The sequence below is a fragment of the Centruroides vittatus genome, unplaced genomic scaffold (genome assembly GCF_030686945.1).
Source record: "Centruroides vittatus isolate TY-2023 unplaced genomic scaffold, ASM3068694v2 scaffold_149, whole genome shotgun sequence".
In the NCBI taxonomy this organism is placed as follows: domain Eukaryota; kingdom Metazoa; phylum Arthropoda; class Arachnida; order Scorpiones; family Buthidae; genus Centruroides; species Centruroides vittatus.
The window spans coordinates 1,497,342-1,524,261 of NW_027122681.1; the positions used below are offsets into that span (position 1 = coordinate 1,497,342).

The 26,920-nt window shown below is 34.2% G+C and overlaps 1 protein-coding gene across 1 annotated transcript in view; it reads right to left on the reverse strand.

Moving 5' to 3' along the window:
• Nucleotides 1-26,503, reverse strand: part of LOC136987311 (PEST proteolytic signal-containing nuclear protein-like) — a 47,912-nt gene extending 21,409 nt beyond the window's left edge. Inside the window, exons 1-2 of the mRNA XM_067285040.1 lie at nucleotides 26,495-26,503; nucleotides 5,304-5,377 (exon numbers count right to left, since the gene is read on the reverse strand). Coding sequence (XP_067141141.1) covers nucleotides 5,304-5,352 — 49 coding nt within the window. The 5' untranslated portion in view covers nucleotides 5,353-5,377; nucleotides 26,495-26,503. The remainder of the gene's footprint in view (nucleotides 1-5,303; nucleotides 5,378-26,494) is intronic.
• Between the last annotated feature and the right edge of the window lie 417 nt (nucleotides 26,504-26,920).

A 26,920-nucleotide genomic window follows, 5' to 3' on the forward strand; every position in this document is an offset into this window, starting at 1 on the left:
GGTTTGTACAATTCTAATCATTTTTGCGTCAATCGGTGTCTCAACTGTCGGCTATCAAAAATCGCTACGAACTTTCCGAACAACCCAATAATTAAGGACGATTTCGTGTGTCAAGTAAAAACTCATAAGGCTATAAGCAATAAATTTGAAGATCAGTTATCCTTACTATTTACATAACCTTTACAAATGTAGAATTTCCTTAATCTATGAATTACATAAAATACTACTATTTGGCTAGATTGCACATTAAAACAGCACTGTATGGCCCCTTACTATAAAAAGGTTGCCCACATCTGATATAAATGACTGTCACAAACAAAATTTCAGAATTATCAACAAAAAGCAGTTATTAAACTTCAAAGAGGGTGAACAAAATCATGCCCCCCACACAAACAGTCATACATACAGGAAAAAAACCCCAGAATTTTTTTGCATTTCTCAATGTTTCAAGCTGTCCTGAGTCCAAAAATGTAAAAATCTTGGTGGGTCATTTTTTTAACTGATTGCCATACTTTCCCTCTGTTATATATAACAGCCAAGAAAGTAAAAACATTGAATTTATATGTACAATAGTAAAAAAGTTGTATTAAATAAACTTTTACATCCAAAAACATATCCTAAAATCTTTATTAACCGAGTTTTTAACTTCTCTAAAATGTTAGGTTCCGATTAAAAAAGAACTTTTTAACTCCCGGCGACCAGTAGCCTAAAAAGAAAGGTCAGTCGCCAAGAAAGCGTGTAGTCTGGAACACGAGATAAATAAATGGTGGTCCCTTTTTGGGCAGACTTTGACTTCAGAACCTAATAATATAATTGCCATTCGGACAAAAATTTACAAACAAAAATTCTCTAAAACAGTTATAATTCCAGTCGACTCACTATCGTTATTCATTATATAAGAATTAAAAGTTGCCGGTCAGAAAAATTACTTTCGACTTTATATTAGCAATAGAAATCTACCGGAAAAAACTGAAGGTAGAAGCTGCCAAAATTTTTTTGTTCCTAAGGTGAATGGCATTTTATATTTGAAAAAACTTCAGTTATGTCTACGTAAATTTTTTAGATTATTTTTCTATAAAAGTCTATTTCGTAGCTGAATTACAATTCATAAATTAAAAGTCAAAACACCTTATTAAAAAAAATTTCAACAATACACTATAGTTTGTAAGGTTTCGTCGTATTCTTCCGATTAGCAGAGTTTTTAACTTTTTAAATTTAAAAAAGAACGTCGAAATTTATAAATTACACGACATTTAGTTTTCATATTTTCAAATTTGAAAAGACGAATTAAAAAGAAACAAAGATTATATATCATATCATTGATAAACAATATAATGTACAGATTTATTATATAAGCTGTACATCAATATTTTGTAAAAGATTTTCATGTTTTATTCATACAAAGACATACTTTAAAATTTAAAAATATAGATATTTACAACATTGAGAAATACATTGTTAAGCAAACATCATAACATACTTAAACCTATAGAGCATAATCTTATATAGGCTATATGTAACACAATGATAAATACTTTTGTATCTAAACATAGAAAAGGTACAGAGAGTTTCCATTTTCTATTCAGTCCGTTGTTAAACGTTGCATACATCTATAACAGAACCCCAAAATGATTTGTTATCTAATTTGCACATTAAACCAATTTAATATAATCACCACAACATTACTGGTATATAATTAACTAACTAAAAGCGTAATTACCAAAAAACCAGCATTAACTCACTGCAGAACAAATGTTTTCAACCGTTTTCAATGGCCATCATCGGGTTCGATTCGATGGAATGCTTGTAGGAGAACGCGCATTCCAAAATACGAAAAACCGCACGTGTTAAAGTTACACGCATGTCCAATGTGGCGCTTTAACCAACAGTCTTGAAACTAGCTTCCTTTTTTTAACAATTCTGATGCTCAGGATGTCAAGGTCCCAATCGTAGAAATAACTTTCCAATTTAACAAGAAAGTCCAGTTTGGAAGAGGTTCTGCATAACTTCACCACAGCTTTTCTATAGGATTTGGCCGGCGTAGCCATATCAATATAATCACCACAACACATCACAATTTAAAGATTGCCCACTGTATTTTCATCATTTTTAATAAAATAAATAATAGATTCCGCCTCAATAATAAAAAAAAAATTAATGTATAAGTTTAACATGAACTGAATTTATTCACAAGTTATTTTTACACAAAAGTCAAGTATTATACTTTCTTTCATACTAACGTTATGTTATGATGATATGGTCTGTCACTATTATGTTTTTCTTTCAAAAAATATATTTATGATTTCATAATACTCTTCATATATTTCTACCAATATCATCATATAATATAAGCCAAATATATTTCTACCATATATACAGACATAATGAAAAAACCAATTAGAAAATGAGAATTTGTATGTTAAACTATACTGGTGGTTTTCAACAAGTGTTCCAAAACACAGGTATTCCACAAAAAGTTTTTATTGCAAATTTATTCCAATGTACAACACATTACCTTATTCACAGACAAATCCATATTTCTATTTTATTCCACGCAATCATTACTTCATCGCTTCGTTGTTTCGCGAGAATAGCAAACACAGAACTGCTTATCGATTTTTGAATATATTGAGGCTTTAATATACTTTTTATTATATTCATGTAATAAAAAGTATATTAAAGCCTCAGAAAGGTTGAGAACCACCGAACTACTTTTTAAGTCAACTGGAAAATAAAATCTTCAGAAAGACTATAAATGTTTAATAAAATTAAGATGAAACATCATTAATTAATAATCAAACATCCTTACTACACCCGATACGTTTAAAACTATACAACGACCAAAGCCGAATATTATTGGGCAAGAAATGGCTATAATACTAACAATTTAATAGACAATTTGGCATTAGAGGTAGGCATTAGACACCATCTCTTGATAAATATAATAATTATAAATTAATTAAATTATTTAAATAATAATTTAGAATCACTGGAAGAAAAGATTCGGCCCAAAGCGGGACTCGAACCTGCAACTCCTGCTTACCTGTGCAGATGCGTTGCCAATTACGCTACCCGGACCTTCGGTCCGATCCCATCTTCCAGCATATATAAGCTAACAATATAACCATTGACGGTTATTACAATGCCGGCTGGGGATGCATTCAGTGCCCACGACGTGCAACATCCAAGGCATTCAACCGGCCATCACAAACCCCGGCAAGAGATCAAGAGATGGCACCTAACACCTACCTCTAATGCCAAATTGTCTATTAAATTGTTAGTATTATAGCCATTTCTCACCCAATAATATTCGGCTTTGGTTGTTGTATATCATTAATTAACTAAATCTTGATCACTTTCAAAATAGTACCAAAGAAATTAAACATAAAAGCGACCATAATTGATTAAAATCAACATGTGATTCCTTCATATGAAAATGTGAATAAGGATATAACAAAATAAAGTTTATTCAATGATAATCCCCAATAAAACTTCTATCGAGTAGTAATTATTATCTAAAATGAATTTACTTTATTGATGCCACAACATTCATAACAGCTTCCCAAGTACTTTCACGCAAGGTCCATCTTCAGAAGAACATGTCAAAAACAAATTTCTTAAACTATGAATTCAAAGCTTTTGAATAGCATTTGAAAGTTTTGAAATAAATTTTTGGTAATACATTCCTGAATATAAATTTCATCTGTCCGAAAATATTTCAAAAGTTGTTATGAAAGTTATGAGTTTGCAACTTTAATAAAATAGTTTCTTTTTCCAAATATGTAAAAACTTAAGATTGCTAAAACTCTATTTTATCTTTCTGCTTAAACTAGAGTCAATAACATGAAGGACAAAGCACATTCAGAATTTAATTTGATCTTCAGTAATGCTAGCATCTTCGACCCAGTTAACAGACATCTTCAGGCACGACATACAATTTCAACTGTCCATACTTTCAAATGCTAAGAGATGGTCTGTTAATCTGTAAGATGTGAACTCTGAATAAGGAATTAGCCACACCCAGAATTGTAGACCCAGAATTATGAGCAATAAAGTCAATGTTACTATATCTGTACATGTGACCCTTTGCAAGATATTTTCCTCCAAAGGTCAGTTTTTACCATCACCAGTTCTACCGCCTATTCTCCAAACTTTGCAGTCACGACTTGCTATTGCTTGCCTCAACCGACACACTGCAAATAGTCGTGTGCGCACATCTCAGCAGCCGCACGGGGTGAGCCTCCACACCTCTTAAAAGTATATAATGTCAAGTACTCTGGGAACAGTCAAACAGGCTATTCAAAACCAGCATAGTCGCAAAGCTAAAGAGTCAAATGCATCTCCCAATCACACGAGACCTGGAAGTAGGCTGTATCTCGCAAAGTGTCGCACATAGAGGTACGGTTCCTTCGACTCTTTTGCTCCAACGAATACAATATACGGCTCCGACAAGATGCCGAACATCTCGCTCAGTGGCGTAATTGAACCCGTTAATTGAAAATATTAACGATATTTAAACTTCGCCCACTTAAAGAAGCACCAATTAATACGTGGCTTATTTGTCCCTACAAAAACAAACATTAAAACCCGCTAACAAAATCAAGAAGTGTTGTGTAAAACATTCATTTTGGTACGGTGCCAATGTCAAAGTGTGTAGATAGGCATATCAATTACACAGGTTTAAGTAGAAAGCTTTAGATAATAAATCTTCCCATGGAAATAAATTTAAAACACCTTCAATCACATAAGCAATTAGGTAAGTTAATGACAGTATTTAATAAAAAAAAAATACACTTATTCATATTCAAATAGAAATTATAGCCTTTGGAATCACTTATACAGTGAAATGGGTTAATGTAACCCTTGGTGCCAAGATGGCGGCTCGTCTCTCATTCCTATCCTAACCCAACCTATTCTAATAATTTGGTTGTTAATAATTATGGTAATTTATTAGAATAGGTTAGAACGTGCATCCTACTGTTTCCTTGCTGGAATCAGAGACGAGCCGCCATCTTGGCACCAAGGGTTACATTAACCGTGAAATGTATTGATTTTTCGGTAGATGTTACTTTTAGTCATTTGCTTGCGTGTTTACATATGTGTCATTTACCTAAAAGTAACTCCTACCGATTATTACGTCCTTGACAATAAAGGGTTTATTTCATTACTAAAAAATCAACAATTATTTATAATCAGACGTCCATAATGGCCGAAACGGTTAATAAATAACGATTTATTACTATAAAACCTTAATTTATATTATAATATAAGTAATTTTACGTAGAAAAGAGCTGATTTCATACCTTCCAATTTATTCCCCTCGACGTCCATTTTTATCTTCTCATCATACATTCGCCGAATGGCGATGATTTCCCGACTAAAAATAGCCAAAAAATCGGAGTGCGTTTTACCAAACGACAATTTTTTTTAAATTTTAATTTTCGTTAAATTAAGAATTATTTTAAATAAAATTTATTAATTGTACATATTTTAATTAAAATTAATTCGTTTAATGATTTTCTTGTCACTATTGCAACCTTTGATATTATATTTTGATAATACAAAAATATTAATTTAATTTATAATTTATTTTTCTTATAGTAGTGTATATGCAAATAATAATGATGCAATCAAATTTATACTGAAAAAAAAATAAATTAACGGTGAGAACTTTCAGAATGCCTCTTTTGATAAATATGCCGCCATGTTTAGTCCTGTTTCCTCTAGTCTAGAAAGCTCGCTGTTTATAATTAAAAATGTATTTTATTTTATTGCTTTATCTAATGGTATTGAAAGATGAGTATTTTAATATAAATAAACACAATATATAATATCTGGTAACAGTGGCGTAACGTGGGTGTCAGCCGCCCGGGGCGGAGGAAAATTTCGCCGTCCCCTTAAATGAAATACGGGGAATCCCTACAAGTCAGTACAGACGGTGTTGTCAGTCGCTACAATGAGCAAGATGTCATTATAATACATTCATTTAAAGAAAGGGGATTCCCCGGTTTCGTCACAGAATAAGTAATGAAAAATTCCGTGCTCATTTCAATCGGTCCGAATCGTAGGTGCGACAAAAATATAAAATGAAATGGTTCAAATTTTTACAAGATATTATTATTATTTATTGTGAAAAAATACCGCCCCCTAAAAGTGCCGCCCGGGGCGGGCCGCCCCTGCCGCTCCCACTACGCTACGCCACTGTTTGGTAAATAGAATAACAGTTGGACTTTAAAATGGTCAAATTGTGGTCCAATGGAATGCGACATTTCGCATAGTTTTCAAATTACTTTTTACCATAACAGTTACTAGATATGTTGAATCTCTAGTTCTAAAATAACACAATTACAATGCTCATTTAATCGTTATATTTGTAATATGAATAACAATAGGCTTTATTAAATAGAATTATTTTCATTTTACGTGTCTATTGTTGTTAACATTAAATTAATGATGTCCGGATAGCCGAGCGGTCAAGGTGGCAGCCTACTGCTCTAGGTGACCCGGGAACTAATCCAGACGGATCTAACCGGATATGTCGGCCCATGCCCCTTGCCGCCCGGTTGCCTGGTTTAACCCATAATGGGCTTGCTAAAAGAAACCTTCTTAGTGCCCACAGGACGGAAAGGAATTAAAAAAAGTCCTAACCGCTCGGATATCCGACCGTTAGTGAATATGGGTTATATGTCTCAATTTTGTCCATTATAGAGGCCTAACTCTCACTATAATCAGGCCAGCATAAATGAAAAAGGAAGGTTTATGATTGAATCGGAATCATTTATGATAAATCATAAACCCGATTCTTTCAGAGCGCTAGGCTGACGTCCTAACCGCATCGGCCGTTCGAAGGTCATCGAAAATCATTCATAAAATAAAAGAAAGAGGTTTTAGATACTATACATTTAATTATTGTTGTTGTTTTAAATTTTAAAAACTGCTAGGATGTCTCTATTAGTTTTATTTGTTTGATTTTCTTCATGATGTAGTTTCTCATTTGTATTAAACCTTTTAAAATGGCTGCCAAAACACATACATTTGTTATATGATGTCTGCTTTTTGGGTATTTGAGATCGGAGAAGTTGACCTAATAATGGAACGAATAATGGCACCAACTTTTTCCTATGAAAATCTGGATTGAATTATTTGATTACGGCAACGCGACACATGCAATCTGCTAAGGGGGGATATCTTACGGAAGGACTTTCCAAGAAAAACTGGTCCGCATTTAGGTGTTACAAACATAAAAAAACCCGGAAAACTCTTCGTGGTCAGCCTTTGGCGAGGCGCGAACTCTCTACTAGTGTTTAATGGTTTCATCCACTCGGCCACTACCGAGTTTATTAAGTAACGGCAACACAACACTTCAACGATCTGCCTAGGGAATGCTTTTAAGGGTAACTGATCCCTATTCAGGCGTTACAGATGTAGAAAAACTCCAGAAAACAGCACGTGGCCAGCCCATTTTGGCAAAGCGCGAACCCACGACCGAACTCCCAGTGTTCAGGGAACAGAACCGCTTGGCCACTGGTGGGCCAGCAGGGTAAAGGTGCATCATGTGATTGGTCAGCATAGTTAATCCTCTACCCCTAAGTTATATTAACCAGATGCCAGCTGATTCATGCTACACCTCACTCCTATGCATGACTATTAAAGTAGTCTAACGCCTAAGGGGAGTGGCTTCTTGGGTTGATTATACTGTACATAGTTTAAAATTCAACCTAGATGTTTATCGAGTACAGGACGTACTGGGCTTGGCTCTGGTATGTCCTGACACCACTACAGCACTTCATAAATGTTTATATAAACGAAGTTGTTGAAATTGCAGTACGTTTATGATAACTGAAACGCATTATATTAATTTGACAGGAATAACAACAAAGATCGCAAACATTGTAAAGCTATATTAATATTTTCCGAATGCAAAAATGAAAGGAAGTGAATCTTAGAACTGGCATGGAGATGGACACTCAATTTTGTCCATCCGAATAAATTTACAGCCGAACTGTTTCGATTAAATGAACTATTACTGGATTAGAAAGAAACTTCCAAAGCTTCCATGCATGCCATGAATAAACAGGAACAGAAGACAAAGACGAGCAGGCATAAAGACACTTGAATGACACACGAGATCAAAGAACAACACCGTCACGAACGACCAGTCGCTCGCACTCTTTTTACAGATTTGGTTGAATTAATAAATTATAATAGTTATAAAAAATTATCATGATATTAAACAGTTGATTTTTTGATTATCTATGGACATGATGTTGATTTTTCTTCGTATATTCCCATTTATTGGTTAATACTTACACTAAAGAAAACATATTTGCGCTGCATTAATGATACTTTAGGCAATTTACAGGGTCTTCAAAAAATGCTAACGCTAAGTTATGCCCAATTCGTAGGGGCAGCTTGTTTTCTACATAATTCCCTGTCATAGTCAAGAACTCACGTGACGCTTGTGCAGTGTTCAAAGAAGAACGGCGCTACCACCCCTGCCGCCATGACTACGCGCCTTCTCCACGTGTATATTAATCATATTAAAAGAACACACAGAGCTAAAAATTATTCAGTTATGTATAATCACCGAATGGATAAACCCCTAAACACAGTTTCGGTTACGCGCCTGGGTTGGCCACGCAATACATTGGCCACGCGGTGTTTTCCAGGCGTGCCCACGTGCCCAATACCTAAATAAGGATCAATTTCCCATAGAAAGTCCTGCCGAGAGGACTTTCTTCGGCAGATGAGCCTACGGCATCAAGTTACCGCTCTGGATGACCCGAGATCAAATTTGGGAGAGCAATTCTCCAGGAATTTTTCATGGTGATCATTCCCGAATATGTCGAGCCCCGTCCCAACTGCTCGGCCTCTTCCATTGTGGGTCTAGCCAAACCTACAATGGGTATTTTTTCCTTTCCGCCCGTGGGCACTAAGAGGGCCTCTTTTAACAAGCCCATTATGCGTTTGGTCAGGCCCACAATGCGACGGCCGTCTCACCCCCCTCCCCCGAAAAATTCCCGTTATTATATATTGAACATTATTAAATTACAAACATTCATTAAATATAATGAATGGATAAAGGAAATGTAAAAAAATCCGCCATCTTTTCAGTTTTAAAATAAAAAAAAATTAAAAATTTTGCAGAGAGATTTGTTTATTAGGGGGACGATGCTATTAAATTTCGGTGATTAAAGGTCAAGGATGTGGAAAGATAAATTGGGGTCGTGCGTATCTCCAGTAGGGTCTGACTTAATGACGATTTTACTCGTAATTAGCATTTACAATTTTTTTTTATAAATCCATCCCTACCCTCAAAATTAAGCTTTTTGCCATTTTATAACAGTTGAAAATATAAAAAGTTTTTAAATAAAATACCATAACAGATGGCGCCACCGAATGTCGCCGGGAAGGTTAAGCAACTCGTTGCTGGAGTTTTTTTTTTTAGTTTGACAATGTCTCTCGTTTATTATGCTCGCTTTTAATGGCACAAGGAAAAAGTTAGCCAAGTATAACGTCTCTAATAGAAGTTAGGGAAGTTATACTTGGCTAATTTTAGTACACTTTCTTGTCTGTCTCGTCGAAGATAACTGATTCAGCGGAAGTTGTCATGTATATTCATGACAACATCCGTTCAATCAGTTATCTCATAAAATATAAGTGACAATTCTAACAAAGAATAGATGCGAATTTCTTTTGTGTTTATTGACTTTATTATTCATATTTTTGATAATTTTGCTCAATGGGAAGGCACTAAAAAGGCCTGTTTTTTTTTTTTTTTTGGTTTTACCAATTGCAGGTTCTGCAGGTCCATAATGGCAACCAACCGGTGGTGAAAGACGGGTTCCGACACATCCTGAATAAAAAATTTCTAGAGTTAATTGCCTGAATTCGATCCCGGATCCCCTATAGATGTTATCCATAGATTCGTATTTTTATCCATTTCAATTAATTTTGTTGGTTTGATGAGATATGGTATAACGTGACACGTGTGTCTCCCGGGAAAATTGGCCCCTATTTAGGTGTTAGACATGTGAAAAATACCTGGAAAGTTCCATATGACTAGCCTGTTGGACGGGTGAGAACCTGCAACCAATTACCAGAAATCAGTGGTTTTATCTACTCCTTAATGGGCTTCAATTAAGTTAAAATCAAAAGCGATGTTTTCCTAAGATTTCCTTAATACTAATTTGCATAATGGTTTTAGTTTTCAGTCAGACGTATACACAGTAAAACCCGAGTTCGAATCCGCTCTGGGACTTTCTCATATTTTTATATACAGGGCGAATTTGGGATGCTATTTAACACGCTGGCCAACCTAAACTGCAGAATTTCTTTTAGAGGGAGTCCGGGAGGGCATTAAACCCTGAAGATTGAACAAAATCCCCTCACATAAAACACATTTTGTAAAAACACATAAAGAGTTATTATTTCTACAGTATGTATAAATTGGCTGACCAATTGCATTTGTCACTCCTTTAGATAAAAAAAAAATACCTAAAAAAGATGTAAAAAATTAAGTAACCCTGACCTTTTGACCTTTGACAGAAAGAGGATTTGGTCTGGTTCGATAGGATACGGCAATGCAACACATGGGCGATCTCTCAAGGAGAAATACTCCCTCCCTCCGTAGGCCTCATTATCTATGAGAAACTGACCCTTGTTTAGGTGTTGGACACGTGAGGAAAACCCGGAAAACTCCACGTGCCTATTTCAGTGTTTAATTAAGTGTTATCCACTCGGCCATTGATGCGCCGAAGAGAGATCTTGCATTTTTACTTGGTAAGTGCTTACAAATTACATAATAGAATTCCAATTAACTGCTTTAAAATGGGAATAATTTTAATTTAAAAAATTAATTTTTAAAAAATTTTAAAATTTTAAAAAATTAATCGTGATTTAAAAGATGATTTATGAGTTATCATCATCCCATTTTACTATTTTTCCCTCCATCAGCGCGGAAAATGAAAGGAGTATTGTCCTCTGCCAATTGTATACGCACTTTTGCTCAAGCTAGACTGTCTGGTTAAGTAAAACACAGTAAAAATTTATTAGTATCGAAGTTAGAAATCAATTTACAATAATTAATATATATTGTAATATAAAGGTGAATAGTATTTTATATATAAAACAAGTTAATACCATTATGATATTAGGACAATGAGCAAAATGAAATGGGACTCTGGCGAATCATAATTATAGGTCTACTTTACGTAATTATGTATAAATCTGGGCCCGAAAGAGTAACGAGGTTCCTATTCCTCTAGTATCACCTTTATTTTGTATTTTTAATATAAAAGGTTAAATTTTGAGGCCTTTTTATGTTCGAGGTATACAGAGTGCCTATCAGTAGCCGATGGATAAAACCATTGAACACAGACAGTTGCGGGTTTGCACCTCACCAATGGGTTGGCCACTTGCCGTCTTCTTCATATGTCTAACATCTAAATAGGAATCAGTTTACCATTAAGTGGGCAATCTGCGAAGGGGAGACGTCTCACTGGAGGAATCTCTCCTTGGCAGATTGTCTATGTATGCCTAACCCATCCATCGAATCTTTTCAGGGTCCGATCAAACAGTCCTACTAGCAGCCCTCCAATTGGCCTGATGGTATTTATATACTGCATGCGGTGGCGCACTCAGGAAGTGAGCCAAAAGCCCCTGGCACCCCGCAAAGTAAAAGGAAAAGACGTTAAATCGTAGAATTTACGTTGAAACTCCTTGCGTAATGTACGATGCTCTTTTTTATAGCTTGTATTTCCTCTTCTTCATAGTCTGCGAACGCTGCTGCTAATGCAAATGCCCATAGTTAGTGAGACGCTTTGCAATATCAATACTGAGTTGCAGAATAAAAGAGAAATGCATGCTCGACTTTGTTATACAAGATTCATCCATAACCCAAACTGTATACTTAGTAAGCAGTGACATCACGCTGTCCTAAACTCCCCCCTCCCTTGTCAAAAATTGCCACATTTCTTAAACTCTCTCTCCTCCTTGGGGCATGACATAATTTATGGACGATCCCTTTGCCGAATACATGAGAAACTGGCTCCTATTTAGATGTTACACGGTAAACTCTACCTGACCAGTCCGTTGGAGAGGCGCGAATATATAATTTTAATCCTTGCAGATGTAGTTCTTAAACATTATTGTGTGTGGCCTATTAATAAGCTACTATAAATTCATACTAACAGCATGGGGGAAATCAAATTTTATGACATCATCGCGTGCAGAGATTTGCATCTGATTTAAATATTGTCACGTAAATACCTAGAAAGTGAGATAACAATAATGATGGGTATTTTCCGGTTAATTGTCTAATTATCTTTCTATACAAACATAAATCTGGCTGATAGAGGCGATTATTCAGCATAACTTCTTCTAATTACCGAGCTCACCGGTGGACAAGTACTGGTGGTTCGCGTCTTACCAACGGGCTGGCCACGTGGAGTTTCCCGAGTTTTCTTCACGATATTAATACCTAAATAGATGCATCTCCCATGAATCGCGTTGTAATATACCAATAAAATCAAATCTAATTGCTCCAGAAAAGCCGCGTACAGACCAAACTTACAAGTTCTGGAACTGTTTGAGAGCTGCTCACGAGCATAAGATCCCACCAAAAGTTTCTATGTTTAAGAATGGCTCTCGGCATTTGAGTTCATCAAAAGTTCTAGAGCTAACTCTTTGGTGTACCACCTAGAGAGCAAACGTGCTACAACTACGAGAGCCTTTCCAGAACTCACAAAGAGTTCTGGAAGGGTTCTCGTATCTTTGATAATTCAATTTTTAATTTAAAAAAAAAATATAAAAGGTCAGTGGCGCGTTATGGCTTCATGGTGCCCAAACGAATTTGAATTAAGGGGCTTCGTGATAGTGTTGACTTCAGGGATTTTTCTTCGGAAAAGTTTTTGAAAGAAATATTTTCTTACGAGAGATTGGTTTGGGACTCCCTGTTGGTGGGTACCACAGGCAATTGTCCCTTTTGCCAGTTGATAGACCTATGTCTGTTTGTTAAAGTATAACATCAAGAAAAATCCTCATCCGTTCTTCCGTTGTCTGTCCTTCCTTAATCTCGAGAACGGAATTAGGCACATGAAAACGAAGATATATTTAGAAAGCTTAGGAGTAGGAGACTCCGATTAACTATATATAAGTTACCAACACAAACCGAAAGCTACGTTATTTCAATTCAAACTCCCCCCCCGGAAGGAGTTAGATAGATGATTGGCACGACTCTATTGTTAACGGGAAAGTATGATGTACAGACGCAAGCCACTACTAATTTGAGGTGGGCAGCATATATTTTAAATTAAATAAATTAAGAATGTGTTTAAAAATTGCAACCCAGCATTGTGACCATGTCACAATAAATAATTGCTCGTTTCATTTAAATGCTTTCCGGTTTTAAAAAATAAACATTAAAATATCTTGTAGTTGGATCTTCTTTACAGAACGGATATTTCAAAATATAAAATAAATTTATTATTATTATTATTATTATTATTATTTTAAATCCTAATTGCATTTTTTGAATTCGTCCCTGAATTTTTATACTTTCACGAACTCCACAAAAAGGAAAATAACAAGGGATTATAGTTTATTCACATCGTGGAACACGACATACAACGGGAACACTATTTAATATTGTTTAGCGACGGTTTAATAGTTCTTTCTATAAGCTGTGTGAAGGACGTATAACAGGATACACAAACAATGACAAAAGCAACACAGATCGCGGGGTTTGTGCCTCACCAACTTGCTGGCCGCTGAAGTTTTCCGTGTTTTATTCACATTAACACCTAAATAGGAGCAAGTTTTTCATACAAAGTCCTCCCTCGATGCACCTCATGATGACAAGAATTACTTAAATGTAAATTTACTTTCATTTATATAGGCCGAGTAATAACTCTAATGCTTTACATTAGAGGAACTTTCAAATTACATTGGATTTGTCACAGATAATATTAATACAGATGTATCCATTATAGACGACACTGACCTCAATTGATCGGCCTGCACGCGTGATGAATAATTTCCGGATCGAGCTGCAAACCAGGATCCTTCATGGCCACAAAAAATATCTTACAAGAATATGAGTCCAACCTTTGTAATTAAAAAGAAGTTCTATTAAAAATTGCATTGTAACGCAGACATGGAAGTGAAATTTATAGATTATTTATGCTTATTATTTATAATACAAACCAGGAACTATCAGCTTACAAATCTATCAATTCGTTATCCATAATGATAAAATCGTGATGCCATTATCTTTCATATATGGACTATAAGAAAATATTCTAAAGACAAACATACAAACCAAACACAGACATACAAGAAAAACACATAATAAACATACAAAACAAAGGAAACACGACAGATAAGCTACACAAATATACAAAACACACAATAAAACAGTACAACAAACGCATAAACATTTATTTATTTTAGATACAATAGAAAAAGTCTGATTAAGACTAAAGATTTCCACCCCCGAGTAACAACAAAACTCGTAACAAATACACAAGAAGTGTATAAGAGATAAAAAGATAAAGTGGAAATAAAAACATACAAACAACGCACAACAAAATAAGGCACACAAGAAACACACAAAAATGCAAACAACGCACAGCAAACACCGTATTTACTATATGACCGATCTTAGTTTTGTCCATTGGGAGCGAGCCGGATCACAATAGATTTGGCCAATGTAGGGCCAAATTGAGGGTGAGATCGAGAGACTGAGAGCAACGCCCTGACTGGAACGACGTTGGAAATAGAGTTGCAACACGTCTAACTTTATGTGTTCTACGTTCCTATGTTTTTCCCTAAATATCCTACTTTGAGAGTTTATGACCTTAAAACCATAGAAAATGCAAACGTTAATCAATATAATCATTCAAAAATGTAAGCATAAAAATTTGCGTGTTACATTTTTATTGGGTACACTTCTACTATTACTTTCCCGGCTGTTATAGGCCTATATAACAGAGGGAAAGTATGGCGATCGGTCAAAACATGACCCTTCACCCCCCAAGACTTTTACATTTTTGAGCTCAGGACACCTTTAAATGTCGAGAAATGCAAAAATGCAGGGGTATTTCTGTATGTATGGATGTTAGTGTGTGGGGGGAGCACGATTTCGTTCCCCTCTTTGAAGCTTAATAACTTCTGTGCTTTTTTGTCGAAAATATATGAAATTTTGCGGGGATGTTTGTTTATTAGGAGAGGTCGATGCTATTCAAATTTTGGTGGTTAAAAGTCGAGGGAGTGGGGGAGGTAAAGGGATCGCGTGTATCTCTAGTAGGGTCGGACTTAGTGACGATTTTACTCGTAATTAGTATTTAAAAACTTTTATAAAACCCATCCCTACCCTCAATACTAAGCTTTATGTCATTTTATAATAATTAAAAATATAAAAAGTTTTAAAAATAAAATATGGTAACAGATGGCGCAACCAAATGTTGCTGGGAAAGTTAAGCAACTCGTTGTTGGATTTTGTCAACAAAGTATGTAGACAATGCTAATTCGTATTTCATACACTGTACAGTACAATATACGCTACATTACACGTATTGTAACGCAATTAAATTACATAAAAAACACATTTTATGACCTTAATGTTTTTGCAGTTTTTAAAATGTAGGCTTAACACTACTTTGAATCGAATTGGAACTCGAATCTTTCATGTCCATGGGTTGTTATCTTATGGCGTGATCGTTTGATTAATTATAGTTTATCACGTTGCATTTATATTACACCATTCTTTTTAAAAATACACTTTTGTATTTATTCATTTGTTTTACTTTCATAAAAGGTATTTTAAACAGGCAGAACGATTCTTCCTGCTACCTTACCGCCATACGTTCAATAAGTGGAATGATGTGAGATGCCACAATTCACATCCTTCTCTTTTCTCTCTTCTATCTTATTCCCCAACCCTCAACTATTGGGCAAATCTTCACCAAATTTGGTATGCGGTTTCGATTAGCGGGATAAATTTTACTTCAAACTTTGGCCACTAGAGCGAAATTTGCGTTGCTGTCCTCCTTAACGTGAGCATTACGTACTCATTTCAGGTGTTTTTTTCTCGTCTTTTCTATCCCCCACCCCTCTTCCCCTGAGTTTCAATATTCACCCAGCTGCCATCTTTCCACGTGATAAATTTGGGGTTGCCAACCGTCCTCCATTTGGAAGGACAGAGATCTACGTCTAGCCACAAGAGCAAAGAGAAGATACATTTCGAGGGAATCGTGATCTTAAAGTATCCATGATGATGGCTAATAATGGATTGTCCACTGATATCAAAATTCGATATGGGCCTACAATTCTTATGGGCAACTCAAAACGCTCACCAGAGCCGAGTGGATAAAATCACTGAACTCTGGTCGTGGGTTCGTGCCTCGCCAATGGGGCGTCCACGTGGAGTTTTCCGGGTTTTTCTCGGTTTGTAACACCTAAATAGTGGCCAGTTTCTCATGGAAAGTCATCCCTATTTAGAAAGTACCAAAAGGCCAGATAGAGAAAGGCCGCAGTGTCATTACGCCGGTTATTGGAAGGACTTGAACACATAAGGGCTCCCAAACTTTAATATTATGGGTGGTCTGTCTCGAATATATTGGGCTCCTCGACGGCCGAGGCGATTAAAGTCTGCTTACCTCTTTTGGGGCCCGGAATCGAATCCGGACGAGTCAACCACGAGAATTTTTCTCAAGAGTTCTGTCTCGAATGTGTCGGGCCCTTTCCCTTACCACCCAGTCGCCCTCATTGTGGGTCTTGGTCGCCGAACCCACGGTATTGAAAAAAAGGTCCTTCTGGTACGGAAGGGCCAAATCAAAAAGAAAAATGAGTTTATTTTATCATGATGCGAATGTCTTACATACCACTCACTCTTTAAAATATGTTTACCACTTCATTATACAGTAAAACTTGTATAAAACGGCATTTTCCGTCTTGGCAGGTTTCCGTTTTAGCCAGGTTCCTTCTTAGACAGGTTTTATTTCATTTTATTTTACGATTTTATAATCAATTAATTAACTTTCGTTTCGGCTTATTCTTTATATTAGTGAAATTAAAGACAAAAAAATATGCCGAAATTAATTACAATAGAAAAAAAAGCATCAATAAAATGCAATTAAGCATATTTTAGTCTTTAAAATAATAAAATAAAAAATAAATTCGTATTCTCGACACTGAAATTAATTAAATTTTAAATATTTATAAGTTAAGTAATTTAATTAAATGCGTAATTATTTATTTCAATCAAATTTAATTAAAATTAAATATTGTAAAATGATTTTTTTCCATAATTTCAATTAAATTTTGTATGTAAATAAATTATCATCATACATTAATAATAGATGATATAAAGTGAAGTGGGACGTCATGATGACGACGAATAGAACTGATGACGTAATAATGACGACGACTAGGATGATGATGATGATGATAAAGAGTCGTCCATAAATTACGTAACGCCCCATTAATTATACTGAGGAATAATAGAAGGCATGGGATACATTACATTATTTCATTAATTACGTGTATAAACGTACTGTACGCTATGCAACACTTCAGTAACAAAAATCCAGCAGCGAGTTGCTCGACTTTCCCCGGCGACATTTGGTGGCGCCATCTGTTATCATATTTAATTTTAAAAACATTTTTATATTTTTAACTATTATAAAATAGCAAAAGGCTTAATTTTGAGGGTGGGGATGGGTTTTATAAAAAAAAATTGCAAATGCTAATTAGTAAAATCGTCATTAAGCCCGACCCCTTTATCTCCCCATCCCGGTTCCTTTAATCACCAAAATTTAACAGCATCGATCCCCCTAATAAACAAACGTCCCTGCAAAATTTCAGAAATTTTCCACAAAAAGCACAGGAGTTATTAAGCTTGAAAGAGGGTGAACGAAATCGTGCTCTCCCCACACACACTAACATCCATACATACAAAAAAAAAAAAAAAAAACCCGAATTTTGTTGCATTTCTCGACATTTAAAGGTGTCCTGACCCGAAAAAGGTAAAAATCTTGGGGGTCATTTCTTGACCGATTGCCATACTTTCTCCCTATTATATATAACAGCCAGGAAAGTAAATGTAAATCATTGTTACTCAAGGGTTGAGATCCTAGCATTACGTAACGTTACTGAAAAGACCCTCACCCAATTGTAACAATTAACTGTATACTCACCCACCCACATCTGTGTTACGTAATTTATGGGCAGCTTCAGAAGATGACGATGATAGTGACGTTGATGACGACCATGATGACGACAACGATGAATTGTTTAAATGTAATTTTTTTTTTTTTTCATCATAATTGTGTGTTGAATTAAAGAAAAACTCTATTAAATAAAACACTGATTTAATTAAAAAATTATAATTTTTTAACAAGAATCAAATAGTTTATATTAAAATATATATATATAAGATTTAAAGCGGTGCGACGAGGAGAAGCAACACGCCTCGATGCGAAGCGACGCGACGCGAACGAGAGATTAAAAATTGTAAATAATATTCATTTCCGAATGTATAAATGGTGTAAAAATCAATAGATTATACAGAAGATGTGACCCTAAAGTTATTTTAATTTAATTTAAAGTATTTTTCTTACATTTTATTGAGGATAATCGACCCACACACATGCATTAGTTATACAAAGAAAGACACACCCATCATACAAATATCACGCCAAAAAAATAGTTGAATCGTGCTCAAGAAACCTCAAAATGTCTGTATCGATCGATATTCTTGATAATGACTTTCCACAGAAACAATTATTTCATCTTAACACTGTAAAGTTTGAAGAAATTACGACAAATCAATAATTTAAAACCCTGTGCTGAACACTAGTCGCGGGTTGGCGCCTTAACAGCTGATCACGTGTTTGCGGATTTCCTTCACTTGTCTAACACCTGAATAGGGTCGAATTTCCCGTAGAAAATCCTCCCGGGAGAGACTTCCCCTTGGCAGATCGCCCATATGTTGCGTTGCCTTATCCTAATCCTGGGATCCTTTCACTGTATCAGGTGCTAAGCTGTGACGTATAAAAAGCCCTCCCCAAAATCGACGCCATATATTATAGAACCAGTACAAAATATAAACGCGGGCCTCTTCATGTAGAGCACTAAACCAAGCGCGGGGGCCCGGTACTAACGTATAAATCACACACACCCGTGAAGACTTTCCTCCTCCACAAAATAAGAGTTAAATCTAAAATCCTAAGTCTCTATAACACACGAGGCCTTTTCATCCTTCAAATAATTAAATTTTAAAGCACGGAGATCTAAGCTACAGTTCGTTTAGGCCCTACAAAGCCCCGAATATGCCGGATCTAGGCGTAAACTAAATCCTCAAAAGCTTTAGGGCCCTAAAGGTATTTGTTATAAACCATTCTATTGCAAGTAAACCCCATTTATTATTAAATACATATAATTTTTATGGCCTGAAAAATGCGATCAGCTAGGGCCACTCTCTCTCTCTCTCTTTCTACCCCGAGAGGCCCCATATAACACTGAATAACTTTAAATTTAATATAATTACATGCTTTATATAAGGGTTAAATAATAGCGTACGTGTTAAGAAATTTATCTCATTCAGATCTTTTGTTTGCCTTTACAACAGAGGAAGTTCTATAGTGTTTCCAGCCGATAAGGGGACTAAACAGATGTTGTCCCTTAGTGAGAAAGGCGTTGACTGATCGAAATTTCAAAGAGTAAATTATCTCGGGACGTTTAACTATTATATATTTAACTTAAATGGAATTTCGAGTCACTTTCATTCAATACCCGGAGGTAATTAACTCTTTATTAATTCTCCGAATCGTCCAAGTGGGGTGCCAAATTGAAAATTAAAGAAAGGTGTTTCTACGATAACCTTTGGCACAGTCACGTGTGCCGTTATATGGAAAAAAAACCGAGAATATCTACTTTCTACTAAATGAATTTTTATTGACGATATTTATTAACATATTTAATAAAAGACAAGAGAAATCTACAGAAGAATGTCGTCGTTTACGTGACACAAGCCATTATAATTGAACGATTCCTGTTACTTTCAGTTACTAATAAAGGCATCTGTTATTGATAATACTAAGAATATATTAAGGGGCCCGAATTATTAATAAAACGTGCAAAAGTGGATATTTTCCTATACAACTGTCGATGTATCCCGGGGGAAAACAAATGCCGTTTGCCCCTTATGCGGATATCCATGATGAATCCCTTATTTCATTTGTTTATTTAAGGTAAGAGGCCGCTGGTTACGCTAATGGCTATTCTAGACAATTTTTAAATAATTGAAGTAATGTATTCTCCAGAACAGTGATTCGTAACGCTTTGAACCTTTAAAATATTCCCTCTCTAGCCTACCAGTAAGTAGCTGGGTGGATAAACTAATAATCACGCGGGTTCGAACCTCACCAACGGGCTTATCACGCGAATTTTATAGATTTCCTTCACATTTGTAATACATAAATATGGGCCAGTTTCCCGTAGAAAGTCCTCCAGGAAAGCAGATTGCCCATGGGTTACGTTGCAGTCTCCATCAACTCCCCTCCCCCGGAGATGTAAAATAACAGATGTTTTCGAGTAAATTAATAAAATAATTTGAGAGTAATTCCTTCTTCTCAGAGTTGAAAAACTGCCAATTTTATAATGTTATACTTGATATTTCTGGGAATTTGAATGTTATTCACACTCCTGCATATTTAATGTAACACTTAATAATTACTATCTTCCGCTGTCGTAAGTATATTCATAATTATCTCATTATGACTTTATATTTAAATTTTTTCGACTTTAATTATATTGTTGAATATATTATATTATATTATTATTTTAATAGATTCACTGAATTTAGCAACGTTAGTTGAATATATTTCATATAGAAATTTAAATGCTTCTATATAGGGTTAGTAAGACCATCTCTATCTGATTTTTTATAAGTACCCTCTATCTGATCATTTACAGGAATCTTCTATACGATTATATACAGGAATCCTCATCAGGGATCCAGATACAGGCATCCATCAGTGACTGAGTGGATAAAATCATAAAATCACTCGTGGGTTCGCGCCTGACTAACGTGCAACGAGCTGACCACGTGGAGTTTTTTGGGTTTATTCACTTGCCTAATACCTAAATAAGTGGGCTAGTTTCCCATAGAAAGTCATCCTCCCCTCCTTGACAGAGCATCTTTGTGTTACATTGCATTACCCCATCAAACCAAACCGGGGATACTCGATAGAGTAGTAATCAAGCCCTTCAGGTTCAGCATCCAAAAATATAAAGAAAAAAAAAATGATGCTAGAGAGATATAAATAAAAATTTCTTCTAGTAAAAAAGAAAATGGAGAAATATATACTGTAAAATCAATAAAACAAATAGAAATAGATACGTGTTTTTATGGCTTTTAGAGAAGAATGGTCCGCCATTTCATCTCTCTCAGGAACTGTTTTTATTTAATGTAAAGTTATTTCTGTATAGTTTAGGTTGCTATAAGCAATTTTCGTTTATTGTTTATTTATTTATTTATTTATTTATTTTTAATTTTACAGATGATACAACACTTTTAATTGATAATCAGCACTGGTGTAACCAAAGAGGGCCCCAAGAGACCTAGGTTCCCTCCTTCGTAATGAAGTTAATAAAAATACTAAATTTAGGAAAAATAAGGCCTCCGAAGCCCTTCTATAACTTCTACGCTCTCGTGTTATCAATTTTCCTTACCTTTTATTACTTGGATCTAGCTCTACCTCTATAGAGGCACCCCTAATTGGCTCTCACAAATATGAGAGCTCCAAAGCTTAATAAATAAATAAATAACAAATTTTGGGACCTCTCGGTGACTCGAGCTCGAGCCAATTGGCTTTACGGGACACCTATCTAGGCCAACTTGTAGTCTAAATAGTAATTAGAAAATTTTATAATTATGATTAAATAAATCAATACAGTCAACTCTCTGAATAACGGCCACTAACAGAAACATAAAAGTGACCGTCGTTTGGAGGTTACTTTGATTTTTGTTTGTAAAAAGTTACTGGAAAAAATGCCCGCTGCTTATTGGAGGTTCGACTATAATAATATACATAAATGCATACATATACGTATATTTATGTATATAAATTTAGAAAAATATATTTAAAATTTCGATAATACATATGCTAACGATTGCCAGTGGCCTATAATCTTGAACTATGGCTTCAAACTGCGATACAGTAAGCTTAAATCCTAATGTTTTAATCATGATACTATGGACCAACCGGGAATCGATACTCCTAAGTTTCCAAAGTTATCGCGAGTAAAGACCACTGGAGAATCGATTGCCATCATTCCTCGTGGTTTAACTTCGACATGATGTTTATTTTTCCTAGAAAAAAAATATATAAGTGGAGATAAAACATAAAAAACGGCAAATATAATGAGATAAATCCAATAGGAAATCAATAGACAACTGGCATAGAATAACGGATGTATGCGGGGCCTCGGCAATAAAGTTATTAGTGGGGCCCGAAAATATTTGCAAAAAGAAATTTCCTTTCTTTTTTTTACTCAAATCTTATAAATTTGAAAGTGTGAGGCTATCTGAATGAGTCCGAGGCCCTATAAACCAACGTTAGAGCAGGGTCTGTTACTAGATAATATACTGTGTATAGGTAAGTGCCATTAACCGAATGGCCATGTTGACCCGTCTGTAACAGGGCCTGTTGGTAGATAATATGAGCCTACATAGATAAGTGCCCTTATAACATAGCCACGTTGGCCCATCGATAATATAGTCCTATATTTGGATAAGTGCCTTGTGATAAGGATTGTTACTAGATAATATATATGGATGATCCCTGTGATAGGGCCTGCTGATATAAAGAGAAAACTGTCTTCAAATTGATGTTACATAATTCCAATTTTTCCTGTATTTTTAGAATATATTTTTCTTCTTATTTTTACAAGTTAGTAAAGATGTTTCACAGCAGAAAGTTTTTAAAATAAAATGTTTAGTAAGCAGTCTTATCAGAATAATTTACATAAAGAGTGATAGTGATCTAACACGTACAAATTTATCGACTGATACCCTATTTTAAACCCGATTTTCTGTTAAAAAAAAGCATATTTTTGTATAGTCTATTGATTGAAATTTCATTCTGCTGAATTCCAATTTTATTTTTTTATTTGGACTATAAAGAAAATTAGAGAAAGTGCTTTCGTAATGTATTTTGTATATATATATTCATATGACTCTTTCGTGCGTACAAAATCGTTATATTGTGTATGTGAAAAATAAATTGTTTTGAAGTTATTTTTAGATTAAATTGTTTGTCACATTACACAAAAGTAGGTTAGAAGTTTGCTTTGTTATATATAAATAAGCTCAATTTACACTGTAATACGAGAGTGAAATACGAGAAAAATTACAGTAAAAAACTTATAATTTAACAGATGTTAGGTTTAGAAAGTTTGCTTTTGTATCTGTCACAATTTTCTAGTTAAAATTTCGATTTTTTTGTGTTTTTTTTTAAATTATTATTTGAAAATTAAAATTAACTAATCAAGAGAAGCATAAATTTAAAATATTAAATACAGCCAATGATACAGCGAGGATTGAAATATCCAATAGTATCGAAGAGATTCAAATTTTCAAAACAACAACCAATAAGATAATAAAGATTTCAAAAAGAGATCAACTCTCGTTTACGAAAAAATATTGTGACTAGTTTAGTAATAAATCTTCACGGCAGAGGGCGCGAAGAGCATAAAAATTTTAATTTCAATTAGAATTTTGAAATTTTGAATTTTTTTCAAATTTTCTAACGACGGTAAATAAATAGAAATATAAATAAATAATTACATAATCTAATATATATATATACTGTAAATATATTATTAAATAAAGTTAACTACGTAAGAAAGATTTTTTAAAAAAATTATATTTTTACGCGTAATTAACTTAATAATTAAATATAATCAAAAATAATTTATACCACAGATGGCAGCACTAAAACTAAATAATTAACATAAACGAACCTAATATGACTAAATGATAATTTAATATTGTATAGAAATGGAAATAAATAAATAAATATATATATATATTTTTCTTTTTAGTTGTGTGAATGATGTTTGCTCATGTTTGTTTCATGAAACATTGCAGGTATCCCCAACATATCATTCAAATCCCACATGCAGAAGGTAGAAGAGAGGATGACGTCGAGATAAAACATCGAATATAGTGAATTCGAATTTGGGATTTTATGATTTGTGAATAAAGTTATAGAGTATTTTTTCGGTTTTGATATCTCATATTTCTCCCTCAGATATATACGATTTCCTATTCAGTTGTTTAACATTTTTCTATACCGGGAGAAATAACTCAATGTCCTTTCTTTTCATTCATAACTGGCTCATTTTAATGTCTTTCAAACATTTAATAACAAACAAATGTTTTTGTTATATCCACCGATATTTACATTAAAATCGAAAACAATAACTCCATTCAGATTTTTAAAGTAGTCAATAAAAAAAAAAAAGTTCGGACGATATAACCAATAACGCGAAAGGAAATTCGAAATTTCAAAACAACCAATATCAGGAAGAAATTCAAATTTTTGAAATAGCCAATAAAATGCGGACGATTTAAATTTTCAAATATTTGAATTTCTGCTGGAAATATTGTATAAAAACACAAAGATTACGATAGTATAAAAGTTTGGAAACAAAAAATATTTTTATATAAACAGGATATATTTTAAAATAATTCTATAATAAAATAGAAACACCGGCGAATAAATTAATAATACATAATCGAGACTATGTGTTCTACGTCCATATGACACATAGCAATCACGTGATTCTATGCTTTAATTATAGCAAGCCACGTGGTCCGTCCTTGAATTATAAGAAGTCATACAATTTATTTTCCGCTAGGATGAAAAATTATGTGACCTTTTTTTTCCCTTCCCCACAGTAAATAGCGGTATTCTTGCTGTAAAAGCGAATCCTGTATCGATAGAAAAATGGGGGAAACATATAAAAATACAGAATAAAATAAACTCCAGTCACTTGATTGCTAAATTTCCTTTTCTGAATAAACAGTACTTTAGTGTACTTATCCCAACACAAAACACAAGCGATGCACTATGTAATTTCCTACAGCAGACCTCAATGCATTATAATCTCCGACGACAACGATCATTTAGATTTTTATTCACCAAAATTTATCCTATTTAATGGAAGATCTGCATGAAGAAAACGTTTATGAATTTTTTTTCTTTTTCAAATCACGAAATTACTATAATTAAGAATCAAAAACGGAGTTATTGGGCATACGTCATATTTAATTTAATAATAAAAATAACCGCCTTGTTAAAATGTTTAGCGTAATAATAATAATAAATAAAAAAAATTATTGACGTCATAAATCCATTTTACGTGTCGATATTTATTTTTCATCGGCAACTTATTCACGTCCTACATTTCTCGTTTTATTTACTTTACATTCTGTAATAATAATAATAATAATACGTCATCGATTTAATGCATTCGAAATTTTCATTGGACGAGAGTGGGAGATGCTTGAAATTCGACCAATCGTCTTTAAGTACGTAAGCGGGAGGAAAGGTCGTTCAACTCGTACGACTCGTCAGTTAAGATCAGGTGATTGTCATTTACTATGTTTATCACGTGATTCGAATGATTATTAGTTACAGAACGTGATTAGGATAGTGAAATGTATTTAAATTGTGCTGACTGTTTATACACGCGTTTTTTCGGTAGTTAAAGACTTAAAAAAAAATTTCCCCCCTTTCTGTGTAACAACTTACACATTTAAATTGGTTTAAGGTCAGTTCAAGTTAACCAACCCTTTCATTATATAAACATTAGTCACGTGATCGGTGGCGTCACGACACGACCCTGTTGACGTAATATTAAGGTTGCAAATAAATTTAAAAAATTGCTTAATTTCAAGCGTTTTTGTACGCCGTTTCGGCTTATTAATAAAGTTTATGCAAGTAAATTTAATAATTCGATTATATTTTAAAATAATATTTAACGCGTATAATTAATTATTATCTTAAATTTTATCCTCGTTTACGTAATTTAACACGAGCTTCGTGTACATTTTTTTTTGTTCAATTTAATTTCGATGGTCGCCGAAAGATGGCGGGTCTAAACTTTGTTTTCGCAATCCTTGCAACACGCAATCTGAGTATTTTTGCGATTGGAGCGATAAAGAAAATACTGTTTCATGAAACATAAACTACCTTAAATATCCGTTACTCGTAATTGGAGACGTTTAAATAAAAATTATAATTTTAAATCTTTCTTTTTTTTATCGACGAAAAAAAAAATTATAAACACGTCGATAATTCACGTATTAATAATTCTATTTTAAATTTAATGCGAATAGACGAATTATTTTTTGCTAAAAGGGCAAATATTACGATTTAAATTATAATATTTTATAAAAAAAAAAAAATATTTATTTACAGACCAAGCGATAATTCCGATACAAAGCGCCCTCTGAGCGCAAAAGTTTCGTTTCGTCAAACACTGTTCCGAATCAATTACTCGCGAACTATTTATTAGGAAAGATTAAAATATACTTAAACACACACAAATACTAAAGAATATCGGATAAGAATTTTTATCATGTAGCAATTTTTGAAGGTAGAATTATTATTTAGGAATGGTTTTTCCTCATGACTCAACTCACAGAAACGAAAAATGCCTGGGACGGATAACACCCCTGTGAAATGGGAACGCTCCGCACGTTTGGCTAATTGCCGTCAAATAGTGCGCGCTGGGTTTCTCGTATTGACGGCTTAATGTGGAAATGAGAAAAGATAACGTGAAATAAAACGTAATTAACGTCGAACGGCGAGTGTTTTAAATGGCGTTTAAGTATATTCGAAGATGC